The sequence below is a fragment of the Plecotus auritus genome, assembly GCF_963455305.1.
Source record: "Plecotus auritus genome assembly, chromosome: X".
In the NCBI taxonomy this organism is placed as follows: domain Eukaryota; kingdom Metazoa; phylum Chordata; class Mammalia; order Chiroptera; family Vespertilionidae; genus Plecotus; species Plecotus auritus.
Window position 1 is genome coordinate 51,860,429 of NC_137784.1, and position 18,650 is coordinate 51,879,078.

At 41.8% G+C, this 18,650-nt stretch overlaps 1 protein-coding gene across 5 annotated transcripts in view; it reads right to left on the reverse strand.

The window, feature by feature from the left end:
• The window catches only part of OPHN1 (oligophrenin 1), a 691,171-nt gene that overhangs the window by 333,211 nt on the left and 339,310 nt on the right, over positions 1 to 18,650 (reverse strand). For all 5 annotated transcript variants that reach the window (XM_080653524.1, XM_080653523.1, XM_080653526.1 and 2 more), the window contains exons 7-8: positions 13,615 to 13,725; positions 9,956 to 10,060 (exon numbers count right to left, since the gene is read on the reverse strand). In XM_080653524.1, the coding sequence (XP_080509650.1) occupies positions 9,956 to 10,060; positions 13,615 to 13,725 (216 nt within the window). The remainder of the gene's footprint in view (positions 1 to 9,955; positions 10,061 to 13,614; positions 13,726 to 18,650) is intronic.

Sequence of the window (18,650 nt, forward strand, 5' to 3'; positions counted from 1 at the left end):
AAGATACTTAGGAATAAACCTAACCAAGGAGGTAAAAGACCTATATGCGGAAAACTACAGGACACTGAAAAAAGAGATAGAGGAAGACGTAAACAGATGGAAGAACATACCATGTTCATGGATTGGTGGAATCAACATCATTAAAATGTCCATACTACCCAAAGCAATCTATAGATTCAATGCACTCCCCATTAAAATACCAACGGCATATTTCACAGACCTAGAAAGAACTCTCCAAAAATTCATCTGGAATAAAAAAAGACCCCGAATCGCCACAGCAATCCTGAGAAAGAAGAATGAAGTAGGAGGGATCTAAATACCAGATTTCAAGCTGTAGTACAAAGCCACTGTCCTCAAAACAGCCTGGTACTGGCACAAGAACAGACATATAAATCAATGGAATAGAATAGAGAATCCAGATATCAACCCAAACCAATATGTGCAATTAATATTTGACAGAGGAGGCATGAGCATACAATGGAGTCAAAACAGTCTCTTCAATAAATGGTGTTGGGAAAATTGGACAGATACATTCAAAAAAATGAAACTAGATCACCAACTTACACCATACACAAAAATAAACTCAAAATGGATACAAGACTTAAATATAAGACGGGAAACCATAAAAATACTAGAGGAATCCACAGGCAGCAAAATCTCAGACATATGCCAAAAGAACTTTTTCACTGATACTGCCTCTAGGGCAATGGAAGCCAAAGAGAAAATAAACAAATGGGACTACATCAAAATAAAAAGCTTTTGCACAGCAAAAGAAACCATCAACAAAACAACAAGAAACCCCACTGTATGGGAGAACATATTTGCAAATGGTATCACTGATAAAAGTCTAATCTCCAACATCTACAGGCAGCTTATACAACTTAATAAAAGAAAGATAAATGATTTAATAGAAAAATGGGCAACGGACCTAAATAGAATCTTTTCGAAAGAAGACAGATGCAAGGCTAAGAGACACATGAAAACATGCTCAAAATCACTAATTATCCGAGAGATGCAAATCAAAACAACAATGCGATACCATCTCAAACCTGTCAGAATGGCTATCATCAACAAATCAACAAACGACAAGTGGTGGCGAGGATGCGGAGAAAAAGGAACCCTCGTGCACTGCTGGTGGGAATGCAGACTGGTGCAGCCACTGTGGAGAACAGTATGGAGTTTCCTCAAAAAACTGAAAATGGAACTCCCATTTGACCCAGTAATCCCACTCCTGGGAATTTATCCTAAGAAACTAGAAACACCAATCAGAAAGGATATATGCACCCCTATGTTCATAGCAGCACAATTTACAATAGCTAAGCTTTGGAAACAGCCTAGGTGCCCGTCAGCAGATGACTGGATCAGAAAACTATGGTACATCTACACAATGGAATACTATGCTGCCATAAAAAAGAAGGAATTATTACCATTTGTAGGCACCTGCATGGAATTAGAGAACATTATGCTGAGTGAAATAAGCAAGTCAATGAAAGAAAAATACCACATGATCTCACACATTTGGGGATAATGAAAAATAGTATAAACTGATGAACAAAAAGATAGATACAGAGGCAGTAAAGCATCAAACAGACTGTCAAATTACAGCAGTAAGGTTAGGGAGAGGTGGGCGCAATAAGAGATCAACTGAAGGACTTATATGCATGCATATAAGGGTAACCAACGGATGCAAAACATTGGGGGGTGAGGGCATGTATGGGAGTGGGGTGGGTGGGCAATGGTAAGATATGTACACATATAATACCTTAATGAAAAAAAAAAGACCAGTTACCAAGGAATAACTCCAAAAAAAAAAAATAGAAATACACCTATAAATTTCATGTAATGAAACAACTAGCTCCAAGTCACTGCCTCAGTGATGCCTTCTTTTACTCTACTAGTTGGTCAATTGTTAAACTCTCTGTGCATCTTTAAATTTTTGTTCTTAATTTTATTATAGCATTTATCAAAAGGCATTATGAGTTATCTGTGGTTATGTCTCTCTGCACCAAGAGACTGTATATTCTTTTTTTTTTTTTTTTTTTTTTTTTTTTTTTTTCAAATTTTTATTAAGGTATTATATGTGTACATATCTTACCATTGCCCCCCACCCCCACCCCACTCCCATACATGCCCTCACCCCCCAATGTTTTGCATCCGTTGGTTACTCTTATATACATGCATATAAGTCCTTCAGTTGATCTCTTATTTCCCCCACCTCTCCCTAACCTTACCACTGTAATTTGACAGTCTGTTTGATGCTTTACTGCCTCTGTAACTATCTTTTTGTTCATCAGTTTATAATGTTTTTCATTATCCCCAAATGAGTGGGATCATGTGGTATTTTTCTTTCATTGACTGGCTTATTTCACTTAGCATAATGTTCTCTAATTCCATCCAAGTGCCTACAAATGGTAGTAATTCCTTCTTTTTTACGGCAGCATAGTATTCCATTGTGTAGATGTACCATAGTTTTCTGATCCAGTCATCTGCTGATGGGCACCTAGGCTGTTTCCAAATCTTAGCTATTGTAAATTGTGCTGCTATGAACATAGGGGTGCATATATCCTTTCTGATTGGTGTTTCTGGTTTCTTAGGATATATTCCTAGGAGTGGGATTACTGGGTCAAATGGGAGTTCCATTTTCAGTTTTTTGAGGAAACTCCATACTGTTCTCCACAGTGGCTGCACCAGTCTGCATTCCCACCAGCAGTGCACGAGGGTTCCTTTTTCTCCGCATCCTCGCCAACACTTGTCGTTTGTTGATTTGTTGATGATAGCCATTCTGACAGGTGTGAGATGGTATCGCATTGTTGTTTTGATTTGCATCTCTCGGATAATTAGTGACTTTGAGCATGTTTTCATGTGTCTCTTGGCCTTCCTTCTGTCTTCTTTCGAAAAGCTTCTATTTAGGTCCGTTGCCCATTTTTTTATTGGATCATTTATCTTCCTTTTATTAAGTTGTATAAGCTGCCTGTAGATGTTGGAAATTAAACCTTTATCAGTGATACCATTTGCAAATATGTTCTCCCATACAGTGGGGTTTCTTGTTGTTTTGTTGATGGTTTCTTTTGCTGTGCAAAAGCTTTTTATTTTGATGTAGTCCCATTTGTTTATTTTCTGTTTGGCTTCCATTGCCCTAGGGGCAGTATCAGTGAAAAAGTTCTTTTGGCATATGTCTGAGATTTTGCTGCCTGTGGATTCCTCTAGTATTTTTATGGTTTCCCGTCTTATATTTAAGTCCTGTACCCATTTTGAGTTTATTGTTGTGTATGGTGTAAGTTGGTGATCTAGTTTCATTTTTTTGCATGTATCTGTCCAATTTTCCCAACACCATTTATTAAAGAGACTGTCTTGACTCCATTGTATGCTCATGCCTCCTTTGTCAAATATTAAATGCGCATATTGGTTTGGGTCGATATCTGGATTCTCTATTCTGTTCCATTGATCTATATGTCTGTTCTTGTGCCAGTACCAGGCTGTCTTGATGACAGTGGCTTTGTAATACAGCTTGAAATCTGGTATTGAGATCCCTCCTACTTTATTCTTCTTTCTCAGGATTGCTGTGGCTATTCGGGGTCTTTTTTTATTCCAGATGAATTTTTGGAGAGTTCTTTCTAGGTCTGTGAAATACGCCGTTGGTATTTTAATGGGGAGTGCATTGAATCTATAGATTGCTTTGGGTAGTATGGACATTTTAATGATGTTGATTCTACCAATCCATGAACATGGTATGTTCTTCAATCTGTTTACATCTTCCTCTATCTCTTTTCTCAGTGTCCTGTAGTTTTCCGCATATAGGTCTTTTACCTCCTTGGTTAGGTTTATTCCTAAGTATCTTAATTTTTTTGGTGCGATGGAAAATGGGATTGCTTTTTTAGTCTCTCTTTCTGTAAGTTCATTGTTGGTGTATAGAAATGCCATAGATTTCTTGGTGTTAATTTTGTATCCTGCTACATTGCCGAATTCATTTATTAAGTCTGTTAGTTTTTTGATGGAGTCTTTCGGGTTTTTTATGTACAATATCATGTCATCTGCAAATAAGGACAGCTTTACTTCTTCTTTTCCAATTTGGATGCCTTTTATTTCTTCTTCTTGTCTAATTGCAGTGGCTAATACTTCCAGTACTATGTCAAACAGGAGTGGTGAGAGTGGGCATCCCTGTCTTGTTCCTGTTCTTAGGGGAAATGGTTTTAGTTTTTGCCCATTGAGTATGATGTTAGCTGTGGGTTTATCATATATAGCTTTTATGATGTTGAGGTATGATCCTTCTATTCCCACCTTGTTGAGAGTTTTTATCAAGAAAGGGTGTTGGATTTTGTCAAATGCTTTTTCTGCATCAATTGATATGACTATGTGATTTTTATCTCTCAATTTGTTTATGTGATGTATCACATTTATTGATTTGCGGATATTGAACCATCCTTGCATTCCTGGGATAAACCCTACTTGGTCATGGTGTATGATCTTTCTGATGTACTGCTGGATCCTATTTGCTAGAATTTTGTTGAGGATTTTGGCATCTACATTCATGAGGGATATTGGCCTGTAATTCTCTTTCATTGTGTTGTCTTTATCTGGTTTTGGTATTAGGGTGATGCTGGCTTCATAGAAGGAGCTTGGAAGTGTTCCTTCCTCTTGAATTTTTTGGAATAGTCTGAGGAGGATAGGTTTTAGTTCTTCCTTGAATGTTTGGTAGAACTCTCCTGTGAAGCCGTCCGGCCCTGGGCTTTTGTTTGCCGGAAGCTCTTTGATGACTGCTTCAATTTCTTCCATAGTTACTGGCATATTGAGCTGTTTAGATTCTTCCTGATTGAGTTTTGGAAGGTTATATTTTTCTAGGAATATGTCCATTTCCTCCAGGTTGTCCAGTTTGTTGGAATAGAGTTGTTCGTAGTATTTTATAACAATCCTTTGTATTTCGGCGGGATCTGTTGTTATTTCACCTCTTTCATTTCTGATCTTGTTTATTTGGGTCCTCTCCCTTTGCTTCTTGGTGAGCCTGGCTAGAGGTTCATCAATCTTGTTTATCCTTTCAAAGAACCAGCTCTTGGTTTTGTTGATCTTTTGTATTGTTTCTTTGGTCTCTATGTCGTTTATCTGTGCTCTGATCTTTATTATTTCCTTCCTTCTGCTTACACTGGGCTTTTCTTGTTGCTCTTTTTCTAACTCTTTGAGTTGTTGGGTTAGGTAATTTATTACCCCTGTTTCTTGTTTTTTGCAGTAGGCTTGTAGAGCTATGAACTTCCCTCTCAAGACTGCTTTCGCTGTGTCCCATAGATTTTGGATTGTAGTGTTTTCATTGTCATTTGTTGTCATGATGTTTTTTATTTCTTCTTTGATCTCTCTGGTAACCCAGTCATGGTTTAATAGCATGCTGTTTAGTCTCCATGTGTTTGATTTCTTTGGGTTGTTTTTATTGTAGTTGATTTCCAGTTTTATGCCACTGTGGTCTGAGAAGATGCTTGATATGATTTCTATCTTCTTGAATTTGAAGAGACTTTGCCTATGTCCCAACATATGGTCTATCTTTGAAAATGACCCATGTGCACTTGAGAAGAATGTATATTCTGTGGCTTTGGGGTGAAATGTTCTGAAGATGTCAATTAATTCCATCTGGTCTAGTGAGTCATTTAGGATTGATGTTTCTTTGCTGATTTTTTGTTTAGAGGATTTGTCCAATGGTGATAGTGGGGTATTAAAGTCTCCTACTATGATTGTATTGCTGTCAATGTCTCCCTTGATATCTTCCAGGAGTTTTTTTATGTATTTGGGTGCTCCTGTATTGGGTGCATATATGTTTACCAGAGTTATTTCTTCTTGTTGGATTGCTCCCTTTAGTATTATGAAATGGCCTTCCTTATCTCTTGTTATGTCCTTCAGTTTGAGATCTAATTTGTCAGAAATAAGTATTGCTACCCCAGCTTTTTTTTCAGTTCCATTTGCCTGGAAAACCTTTTTCCATCCCTTCACCCTCAGTCTGTGTGCGTCTTTTTTTCTGAGGTGGGTTTCTTGTAGACAGCAGATATATGGGTCGTGTTTTCTTATCCAATCCGTTACCCTATGTCTTTTGATTGGGGCATTTAATCCATTTACATTTAAAGTTATTATTGATAGGTACTTATTTGTCGCCATTCCTATTCTTTACCCCTGTGTTACTTCTTCGCTTCCTGTTTCTTTCTTTCTTTCTTTTCTTTTTTTTTTTTTTTTTACAGTAGACCCTTTAGCATTTCTTGCATTGCTGGTTTGGTGGTAATAAATTCCCTTAGTCCTTTTTTGTCTGTGAAGCTCCTGATTTCACCTTCAATTTTGATTGACAGCCTTGCTGGGTACAGTATTCTTGGATTCAGCCCCTTCCTTTGCATGACTTTGTATATTTCATTCCATTCCCTTCTGGCCTGATGAGTTTCTGTTGAGAAATCAGTTGCTAGTCTGATGGGGGTTCCTTTGTATGTAACTTTCTGTCTCTCTCTTGCTGCTTTTAAGATTCTTACTTTGTCGTTGGTGTTTGCCAATTTAATTATAATGTGCCTTGGCGTCGGTCTTTTGGGGTTCATTTTGCTTGGGACTCTGTGAGCTTCTTGGATTTGTGTGGGTTTTTTCTTCCCTATATCTGGGAAATTTTCTGTCATTATTTCTTCAAAGAGGTTTTCTATTCCTTGCTCAGCTTCCTTTCCTTCTGGAACCCCTATTATGCGGATGTTGTTTTGTTTCGTGTTGTCCCAAAGTTCCCTTAGACTCTCCTCCTGCCTTTTAATTTTTTTTTCTAGAAGTTGCTTTTCTTGGGTATTTTTTTCCATCTTGTCTTCTAGCTCACTGATGCGGTCCTCTGCTTCTTCTAGTCTACTCTTGATGCTTTCTATTGAGTTCTTTACAGCAGCGATGTCATTTTTCATTTCTTCTTGGTTCTTCTTCATTTCCTCTTGGTTCTTGCTCATTTTGTCGAATTTGTCTTCCATTCTTTTCAGCCACCTTATGACCATTTCTCTGAATTCTTTTTCTGGAAGGTTGCTTGCCTCCATTTCGTTTACTTCCTTTTCTGGTGATGCCTGCTTTTCTTTCATATGTGGGCTGCTTCTTTGTCTCCCCATGGTCTCTCTTCTCCGGGTGTCTGGTTATGTAGTTCTCTCTCTCCTGGGCTGATTTAAAGGCACAAAATACAGCACTACCAGGTACAACTCACAAGGCACTGAACAGGAATGTGTTCACGATATTAATAACCTCCAATAAAGGTGACCACCAGAGAAAGGCAAATTAGGTGATAGAAGAGAAAGAAGAAGAGGAAAAAAGAAAGAAAGAAAGAAAAAAAGAAAAAAGGAGTGTGAAAATGAAATTGGGAAAAGGGAAAGTAAAGAGAAAAAAAAAAGTAAGAGAGACAAGAAATTGACTAAGAGAGAAAGGGGAACAGACTATATATATTGGGGGTAAAACTCCAATAGAACAATCACTAATCCCAGCAAATGCCAGCAACAAGTGCCTGGGGATTAGTACAAACTACAACACCAACTAATATGGAGTGAGGCAAGGGAAAGCTGAAGCACATAACAAACAAAAAAATAAATAAAAGAAGAATAAGCAAAACAATCTCACAAAAAAAGCATAAAAATTGGATATAATCTACATTCAAGCAAACAACAACAAAAGGAGAGAGATAAGGACAAGTTTATGGATAACTCAGACAGCGAAGGGAAAGGTGTATGTGGACTTGGAGCAGGGGATTGGAGATTAGATATGTAAGTAGGGTGAAATTTTAACAAGGGGTAAACAGAAAGAATAGGGAAAATCTAAAGCAGTAAAAGGGTAAGACAAACAGGACACTGAAAAGGGGGAGGTTAGGAAGAGAGTGATGGCCTAAAGGTAGAGTTGAGATAGAGTAAAACGATGCTAAAGGAAAGATAAAAAATAGAATGTAGAACCCTAATCCCAAAATAAAATGAAGAGAAAATAAAGTGACACTTTAAAAAAAAAAAAAAAAAGATAAAATAGCAGTAGTAATAATACGGATTGAAAATAAAAATGTAATCATTAAAAAGGTAAAATCAAGTGATGAAAAAAGAAAAAAAAGTTTCTTGATTAAAAGATGCAAAAAATGAAAATTTTAAAAAAATAAAAAAATAAAAAAAAATAAAAGGTAAAAATAAAATGTGGAGTAGTGAAGGTCATTCACTTCCTCTGTTTTTCTGTTTGGCACGCCTGTTTCTCAGTCCAGACAGTATTGCAGTTCCCTGCGTTCCACTGCTCTTCGGTGTTGTAAGCCAGTCCTGATTTTAAGCAGGCGGTGTGTCTTAATTTCTCGTATTCCTTTATTTTTGATTACACAAGAGTCAATTTGTGATTCAGCCCCTGGGTGGCAGTGTTTCTGGATTGACTTCCGGGTCTATCTATGGCCTCTCTAGGCAGTGTTAGAGCCTTCTTTCCCTGTGGCACTCGCCACGGGCCTGTGGGAGTGGGCTGCCTCAGAGCTGGCTCTCTGATGGTCACTCCCCGCTCCGATCCCCAGGTTCCAGAAAAACAACCTTCCCCTGCAGTCTCCCAGGGTGTCCCCAACTGGGTGATCCTATGTATTGGGCTTAGTAATCAGATGCAAGGATTTGAAGAGGAAAAAGCCCAAGTGTGCGAATTCCGGGACTGCGAGTAAGCCCAGGCACCCAGGGAGCGCACGGGCTGCGCGTAAGTCTGGACTGCCTGAAATTCTTAGGGTGTCCCTGCACTTCAGATCAAAATGGGTTGCTTTTTAGAGTGCCCTTCTCTTAGCAGCTCTGAGGACCCCTTTCCACAGTCACAGATCACGCCAACCCCTACAGCCACGGATTTTTCTAGGCACAGACTTCCCTGGTCCTCCAGCTCCCGCAAAACGCGCTTTCCTCTCTCCCGCCGCCGGGACCAGAGACCTCACCTTATCCCAGGCGAAATCTGACCTTTCCGTGGTGGAGTGTAGAGCTTCTCTGAACCCGTGTGCTTGCGCCAGTTGGGGAGCGTTGTTCTGGGGCTCGCAGCTGTTCCTGGGGTGCCGCAGTTGTGGATTCTCAGGCTTCAGATAAGCTCCACTTTCCGGATCAAGATGGCGCAGACTCCGCGTCCAAGCCAGCAGCTCCGGGAGGGGACCCAGCCGCAGTTGGTGCTGCCAGGTCAGGGGAACCCCGTTCAGCAGTCCCCCACCTCCTTCTGGAATTCAGCTGTCTCCCAACCAGCCAGCAAACACTCCTTGCGCGACCCTCAGCTGTTCCCTCTCTCTGCTCCGGGACAAGGCTCGGAACACGTCTGTCTATTCCGCCGCCATTATTCCCTCCCGAGACTGTATATTCATTGAAGACAGAAAAATTAACATGTCTCATTGTATGAGGCATGTTACAATACCTGGCACACCATATATATATATATATATAAAATCCACAAGCATTCATTAAATGTGAGGTAAATAAATAAATAAGAAAAAATGTGACAAGAATGAGAAGGCTATGCCTATGCCCATCTATAAGGGCCATCATGGGGAAAAAAGTGGAGAAAACCATTAAAAATAATCTAGTTAACTCTAGTAATAAGTAGTAAAAAAAGGAAGACGGGGACGGCGGAATGGGCATTCATTGTAATAAAACCCACAATGAGAGTGTCTTGACTAATAAGCAGGAAAGTAGCATAAAACCTGTGCATAAACAAGCCAATAACTGAATACTGATCTGGGAGAAAGATAGCAAATTAATAACTCTTAATAAATATTGGATAGAGTTGTCAGTGGGTGGAAGGGTGGGTTTGAGCAACAGTCAGCGCCAAAGTCAGGGAAGAGCTAAGAATGGAAGAGCAAGAACCATCCAGTACGCTAAAATATCTGTGATCTGCACCAGTGTGTCTTGACAAATTGGCTGGGGTGCAAAAACCTAGAATTCGAAAGTCAAGGTCATCAGGGTTTAAATCCAATTGTAATGCATAGTCAAGTGAAAAAACCCACATACAAACTTACATTCTGCAAACTTAGCTGGAGCTTTTGTTTGTAAGGGAGGAAATCCTGTGTGAACTCCACAGTCAAGTTGTTCGAAATGAAGAGGCTATGGAGAAAGGCCAAGACCTAGGGAAACATGTAAAAATATCTTTATCACCAGCACCTTCTCATTGATCAAATAAAGAAAACAGAAGCACAGAAAAGAAATTCCACACAGGGTTTACCCATATAGTCTTAAAATCAGTCATGCAATCACAAACATGTCTACACATAGCTATTGTCTTACCAGGTTAAACATTTACACTGAACTCAGTTCCAGAAAATAAGGACTACTAACAAATTTATTCATTCAGATCCTTTTCAGATAGCATATAAAACCATTCATAATTTTGACTGCATGGAGACAGACTGTGTCTTTTCTCTCTAAATGCTAACGATTAGCACAGAGTAGGTGCTCAATAAATATTTGGTGAATAGGTAACTAAATAAATAAATGAATAAAGTAAGCATCTGTATCTTTATGAAGACTGCCATAATGCTAAAAAATTCAAAGAGCCTAAACCCAATTTTAAATTAGAAAGGTTTTGAGGGAATTGCAGAAGACAAACAATAAATAAAATGCCCGAAATGTTTAACCCCATTAAAAATCAAATATGCATAAAAAAAACAAAAAAACTTATGAATTCTATCTATCAAATATAAACATTTTAAAAATAATGCTCAATGCTGGCAATTGTAAAGTATAATAAAAAATACTAAAAATCGCTATATAGTTTTTAGAAAGTAAACAGGTAAGCACAAATAAAATGCATGCACCCCATATACATATAAACACATATGTATATATAAATACAAATATATATGTATACATACATAAGCACATACAAAACTATGTATATAAATGCATGTGTATATATGGTACTATTTACCATATATACACATGTAAATACATATATATATGTGCATATGTGTGTGTGTGTGTGTGTGTGTGTGTGTGTGTGTATCACACACAGTTCTATACACAATCTTCCTGTTTCTTTCCCATCTCAGGAAATTACAACACTACCCAATCAGTCAATCAAACCAGAATGTAAAGAATAATATCTGATTTCTCTTTCACTCTCATCTCAATCCAATCTATCAATAATTCCTGTCAGTTTTGTTTCCAAATATGTCTCTAATCCTGCCATTGTTTTCTATTTCCACTACCACTACTCTATCCCAAACCAACCTCTTCTCTTTCTTAAAGCACTGCACTAACCTCCTAATTGGTTTCTCCACTAACAATACTGGCTTCTTCCAAGCCATTCTCCATATAATAAAATCAGCTCATATTATATCCTGCTTAATACCCATCAGAGGTTTCCCTTAGACTACAATCCAAACATCTTACCATAGCTAGAGGTCCTATGCCTTCCTTTCAGATATTATTTGCTGCGATTCCCTTATATCTCACCAGTATTTCATTCCTTGATTACAGCATTCTTTCCTAAGTTAAGGACTGCGTATGTCTGTGTTTCTATGCCTGGAATGTTCTTTCCCCATTATTCACATTGCCTCATCTTTGATCTTAATGACAATTTCAGAGACCCTCCTTGACTACTAGATCTAAAGTAGCTGCCCATTTTTGTTCTTTGTTTTAGTGCTTATTACAACTTGTGATTATTTTATTTATGTACTAGAGGCCTGCTGCACAAAATTTGTGCACGGGTAGGGTCCCTAGGCCTGGCAGGCAATCAGGGCCGATCTGTGGGGCGACCAGTGGGGTGATTGGGGGCCCCCCGCCAGCACCCGCCTTAGCCAGCCTGGTGCCGCCCGCTCATCAGCCCTGACCCCGCTGCCACTGCTGGTTACCTCCCTCTGCGGGGCAACCTGCAGGGCAATCAGGGGACCCTTGCTGGCACTTGCCTTGGCTGGCCTGGGGCCCAAGGGCAGCTTCTGTGTTGAGTGTCTGATCCCTGGTGGTCAGTGCGCATCACAGCAATGGGTCGTTCTGCCGGTAGTTCCACCATTCAGTCAATTCGCATATTAGGCTTTTATTATATAGGACTAGTGGCCTGGTGCATGAAATTCGTGCACGGGGGGAGGGGGTGTCCCTCAGCCTGGCCTGCACCCTCTCCAATCTGGGACCCCTTGGGGGATGTCCAACTGCCAGTTTAGGCCCGATCCCTGTGGGACATCCCTCTCACAATCCGGGACCACTGGCTCCTAAACACTCACTCGCCTGCATGCCTGATTGCCCCAAACCACTCTGCCTGCTGGCCTGCTCACCCCCAACTGCCCCCTGCCAGCCTGCTCACCCCCAACTGCCCCCTGCCAGCCTGCTTGCCCCCAACTGCTCCCCCTGCCAGCCTGCTCACCAAAACTGGCCCCCCCTGCTGGCCTGCTCACCCCAATTGCCCTTCCCTCCTGGCCTGATCACCTCTAACTGCCTCTGCCTCGGTCCTGCCACCATGGCTTTGTCCGGAAGGACGTCCAGAAGGTCTCCTGGAAGGTCTCCCGGAAGGTATCCCCGTCTAATTAGCATATTACCATTTTATTAGTACAGGTATTTTTCCTTCCCTTTGGTCTACTGACATGTAGTATTCATAACGACAGAAACTGAGTCTGCCTTATTCACTATAGCATAACCAGTGTTTAGCACAGTGACCAACACATAATAGAAGCACAATAAATGTTTATGGGATGAATAAATAAATACTTGTTTGCACATATACATAAACAGACATATGTAAATGACAGATACACATAAACACAGATGCATATATTAATTTGCAATATATGCATGTTTATGCACATAGGTATACACACACCCAAATCTACAAGTACATGGGTATATGTAGATAGAGGAAAAAAAAGTAATTGGTACATGGAGAACATGGGAAGAAAATGTCACAATATTAACAGTGATTATCTCTATATGGGGAATTTTGTTTTTTTGTTTTGTTTTTCTTATAATTTGTTATAGCTTTTCTGCAATAAGAATACATTTGTTATAACAAAAAGTTGTTAAAATTCAACTGTCAAATCAAAACACACCACATTTTATAACAAATTAAGGAGATTTAAGTAAAGAAAAAGTTAAATAAAATAGAAGTAAAAATGTTAGAATGGAAAGTCATTGAGTACACGGGACATGAGTTCATAGCACAGTTCCTGGGATATGATGGGTATTTTAAAAGGCTTTATGAAAGCATGAGAGGAAGAAAGAAAGGAGAATAAGGTAAAAAGAAGGGTGACAGAGCCTGTCCAATGTAGCTCAGTGGTTAAGCATCAAGCCAGGAACCAAGAGGGCACCATATAGATTCCCTGTCAGGGCACATGCTCAGGTTGTGGGCTCCATCGATGTTTCTCTCTCATCTATCTCTCTATCCCTCTCCCTTACTCTCTCTCTAAAAAAAATCAATAAAAATGTGTGTGTGTGTGTGTGTGTGTGTGTGTGTGTGTGTGTGAGTGTGTGTTAAAGGGAGACAGTGAAAGCCAGGGAGTGCAAGAACAAGAAAGGAAGAAAAGAAAGAATAAGCATAGCTAGAGACAAAAAATGAGCGAGGAAAGATTAATTTTTAAACAGGGACTATCTTTCACATTCTTCAAGGTTCCAATTTTATGATCAAAGTTTTCCATATTTACCAAGCATTTAGTAAATATTTTTAGGGCACTAACCAACAGATAGAACTTACCGGCTCCACAATATTGAACTTCTTGGACTCCTGAACTTCCTGTATTTGATAAACATAATCAAGGGAGGACTCGAAAAAAACGTGCCTCTCTTTGTCCACCTGCAGGTCTGCCTGTATAAAAAGGGTAGCAAATGTTACAAATCAGCATAGTCATTCATGCAAGTCAGTGCTTATGAGATCAATAGAACGCTAGAGCTAGAGAAGATTTTAGCCACCAAGTAGTGATCTTATTTCTTTGTTTTACAATTAGCGAACATGAAGCCAAGAGATAAAAGATGATTGACACAAGACTTCAGTTTCTGGTCCCACAAGTAAGAAGCCTGTAAGTTGTCATGCTCATTGCCATTCAAGAAAAAAGCTGAACAAGGTAAAAAATCAAGAACTCCTCTTAGATACAACAGAGAATAGAAATCAGAGAGAACAATGTCTCAAAAACTGTATAGACATTTGAATATGGAGACTCAAAGCTGTTGCTGCAGCCTATATAAGATATTTAAGAACTCTCTAGTAGGTCCAAGATGGTGGCATATGTGAACAGTGAGCTTGCACCCTCCCAAAAACACATCCAGTGTATCCTTATATTTACAGAAATTCCTCCTGAAAGAAAACCGAGAGCCTTTCAATAGATCCTGCATAACAAACGAGAGAAAAAAGCGGGGGTGTAGGGTGAGATAAAGAAGGCTGAGGAACCACGAGAGCTCTACAGAAGCTGAGGGAACAGCCCAGGACCAGAGGAACTGGCGCATATCATTATTTACAGGTCCTAGGCATGTGGATAACAGACGGAAGCTCCATCCAGGTTCTATGGCCAACCTGCAGGCGCTGCAACACATCCTCAGCCACCATTCCTGGAGCTAGATTCAACAGAAGAAGGAGGGCATGATAGCTTGCATCAAAGGAGCTTCTTCTCTCAGAGACTGATCCAGCAGGTGTGGCAGGGTTATGTTTCAGTGTTATGCTTCACCCATTGGGTTGCACATACATGTGGCACTCCTCTGCCTGGAGAGAATAGAGAGGTAGCAAAAGGACTGATAGGGATGTCCTATCCAGAGGAAGTGCAGAAATAGTGGGGCACTGCTACTCCTAGAAAGAGTATGGAGCTGGTAAATCGGCTGTGGTGCCAGCACACAGAACTGCCCCATCAGAGAAAATGCAAAGATAGGGGGGAACTGCTACATGCACACATGGGGCTTCTCTGCCCAAAGAAAACACAGATCTAGCAAAACCTTGCAGATCGATGCAGAGTGAGTGGGGTGCTGCCATGCATTTGGGTAGGGCTGCCAAGCCAAGAGAAGGTAAAGAATTAACAAAGTAAGGCTATTTGTACACACAAGACTGCCCCACCAAAAGAAAGGGTGGCGCGAATAAATGGTTGAGATACAAGAAAGCAATCACGCAGAACAGCCCAGCACAAATAATTAAAACAACAGGACATGCTGAGCACATATAAAGTAGTCCCTTCTATCATGCAGCCCTCCCCATATTAGAAAGGCAAGAAAGCACACACACACACACACACACACACACACACACACACCAGGCTACCCAAATCAGAACCCACTCCTTGAGGCCATGTGAAACAATAGGTATTGCAGGCACCCACCCCAACTGCAACCAGCAAGCTAAAAGTATACAACACACAAACTAACAGGGACCACTATTTCAAGAATGGGAAAGGTAACTAACTATTCAAACCAACTCAAAGGCACAAACACATAAAGTCAAACAAAATGGGGAGACAGAAGAATATACTCCAAATGAAGGAACAAGAAAAAACTCCAGAGGAAAATCCTAATGAAAGACAGTTAAGTAATTTGCCAGATAAAGAATTCAAAGCAACAGTCATAACCATATTCAATGAACTTGAGCATAGAATAGAAGAACTCAGAGAGCACTTGAATAGAGATAGAAAATGTAATAATCAATCAGAGGTGAAGTATCCAATAACTAAAGTGAAGAATACATTATAAAAAAACAACAACAGCTTTATTAATACAGAAGGACAGATTAGTGAACTGAAGGCAAAATAGTGGAAATTATCCAATCAGAAACAAAATGAAAATAGACATTTTTTTAAAACTGAGGATAGTATAAGAAATCTCTGAGATACATAAAGCAACCTAACATTCACATTATAGGGATTCCAGAAGGAGGGGAAAGAAAGGGGGAGAAAAAAAATTTTTGAAGAAATAATGTCTGAAAACTTTCCTAATCTAGGGAAGGAAACATATATTAATGTCCAAGAAGCATAGAGAGTCCCAAACAAGATGAACCCAAAGGAAAGTAAAACAAAGAAAAAAAAAAAGATGAACCCAAAGAGACCCACACCAAGATATCCTATATAATAAAGAGCTAATATGCAAATGGTCATCACACCCTCACACAGTAACAGCTCAGACATTCAATACCGGGGAGAGAGGAATGGGGACCAGCCAGGCACAAATGAGCTCGCGAGAGAGGAATGGGGACCAACCAGTCTGCGGCCCCGGAGAGGGACAAGCCACAAGCCCTACAGTCCCAGGTGCCAGCAGCTGGGGCTGCAGCCTGAGAGAGGGACTAGCCACCTGCCCCAGGGTCCTGGGCACGAGCAGGTGGGGCTGCGACCTGGGAGAGGGACAAACTGCACACTCCACAGTCCCCGCAGTCCCAGGAGAGGGACAAGCCGCCTGCCCCATGGTCCCGGGCACCTGTGGCTGCAGCCTGGGCTAAGCCATCGGCCCATGTTTCCTGCAGCTGCAGCTGGCCTGGGCAAAGCTGGCCTGGGTCCCCGGTGCCTGCAACCGGCTGGAGGAGGAAATCCTGGGTCCCGGGTGCAGGGTGAGGCAGAGGTGGTTAGGGGCGATCAGGCAGGCAGACAGAGGGGTTAGGGGCAATCAGGCAGACAGGCAGGCAGGCAGGCAAGCAGTTAGGAGCCAGCGGTCCCAGATTGTGAGAGGCAGTTGGACATCCCCCAAGGAGTCCCGGATTGGAGAGGGTGCAGGCCGGGCTGCAGGACCCCGCTCCCATGCACGATATTCATGCACTGGGCCTCTAGTATTAAAATGAAAAAGTTAAGAATAAAGGAGTCAATTTTAAAGACAGAAAGAATGAAACAAGTAACATACAAAAGAAATCCTATGAGACTAAGCTGATTTCTAAGAAGCAACTTTACAGGCCAGAAGAAAGTGGGAGAAAATTTTTAAGAGCTAAAAGAAAAAAAAAATCTATCCTATCTAATAAAAGAGTAATATGCAAATTAACCATCACTCTGCTACACCCACCAGCCATGCCCACAAAGCCACGCCCACCAGGAGCGAATATGCAAATAAACCCAACCAAGATGGCTACCGCCACAGAGAGCAGGAGGGAGGCTTGGGTTTCCCCGGCAATGGAGGAAGCCAAGCTTTCCACCTGCCCTTGCCAGCCTAGGCCTCCACTCAAGGCTACAAAGTTTCAATGATAGAAGATACATAAACCCAAACAAAAATGGTGGCAGCCACCGAGCTGGAAAGAGCAGGAGGCTAGGGTTGCCCCCAGCGATGGAGGAAGCCAAGCTTTCTGTACACCCTGGCTGGCCCAGGCCTCAGCTTAAGGCTACAAAGTTTCAATTATAGAAGATACATAAATCCCCCAAAAAAGGGCTGCCATCACGGAGCAAGCAGAAGGCTTGGCTCCGCTCCAGGCTACAAAGTTTCAATTGTAGAAGATAAATAAACCCCAGATACCAGGGCCTCCTCTTGGGTCGCCAGGGGGCATGGCCGGCCTTTAAACCACCACAGGCCCCTCGCCCAGGCCACCCCATGCCCCAAGGGAACCCCCACCCTGATCCGGGACACCCTTCAGGGCAAACCAGCTGGCCCCAACCCGTGCACCAGGCCTCTATCCTATCTAATAAAAGAGTAATATGCAGATTGACCATCACTCCAACACACAAGATGGCTGCCCCCATGTGGTCAAAGATCCTGCCCCCATATGGACACAAGATGGCCAGCACAAGATGGCCAGCAGGGGAGGACAGTTGGGAGCGACCAGGCCTGCAAGGGAGGGCAGTTGTGGGCAATCAGGCCAGCAGGGGAGGGCAGTTGGGAGGGACCCAGGCCTGCAGGGGAGAGCAGTTGGGGGGGACCAGGCCTGCAGGAGAGGGCAGTTAGGGGTGACCAGGCCTGCAGGGGAGGGCAGTTAGGGGTGACCAGGCCTGCAGGAGAGGGCAGTTAGGGGAAAACACACTGGCATGGGAGTAGTTTAGTTAGGCATCAATCAGGCTGGCAGGGGAGTGGTTAGGGGGTGATCAGGCTGGAATGCAGAAGCCGTTAGGGGCAATCAGGAAGGCAGGCAGGCGAGCAGTTGGGAGCCAGCATTCCTGGATTGTGAGAGGGATGTCCGACTGCCCGTTTAGGCCCGATCCCACCAGGATCGGGCCTAAACGGGCAGTCCGACATCCCTCAAGGGGACCCAGATTGGAGAGGGTGTAGGCTGGGCTGAGGGACACCCCCCCCCCCGTACACGAATTTCGTGCACTGGGCCTCTAGTCTATCTACAATTGGTTTACATGGAGAGATTTGTCTTCTGAATCCATGGCTCATGTTTCAGGGTTTATGGGAATACTTATTCTGGTGTGGTACCAAATGAGAAAGCAAAGAGTACCAGTGTGCTGATTGGGTAACAGCCCAGCCAGGGATTATATAGCTGCATTACCAGAATGAAAGGGGAGGGAAAGCTGAGGATTCTTGGTCCTAGACTGGACAGGGTGCAGGCTGGGCTGAGGGACACACACCCCCGTGCACGAATTTCGTGCACCGGGCCTCTAGTAATATATAATACTATATCCCGCAAGGTTATCATTCAGAATTGAAAGAGAGATAAAGAGTTTACCAGACTAGCAAAGACTAAAACAGTTCAGCCCTTGCTGGTGTGGCTCAGTTGGTAGAAACATCACCCCATTACCAAAACATTGCAGGTTCCATTCCCAGTCATATTTCTAGGTTGCAGATTCAATCCCCAATCAGGGCACATATTGATGGCAACCAATCAATGTTCTCTCTCATATTTCTCTCTTT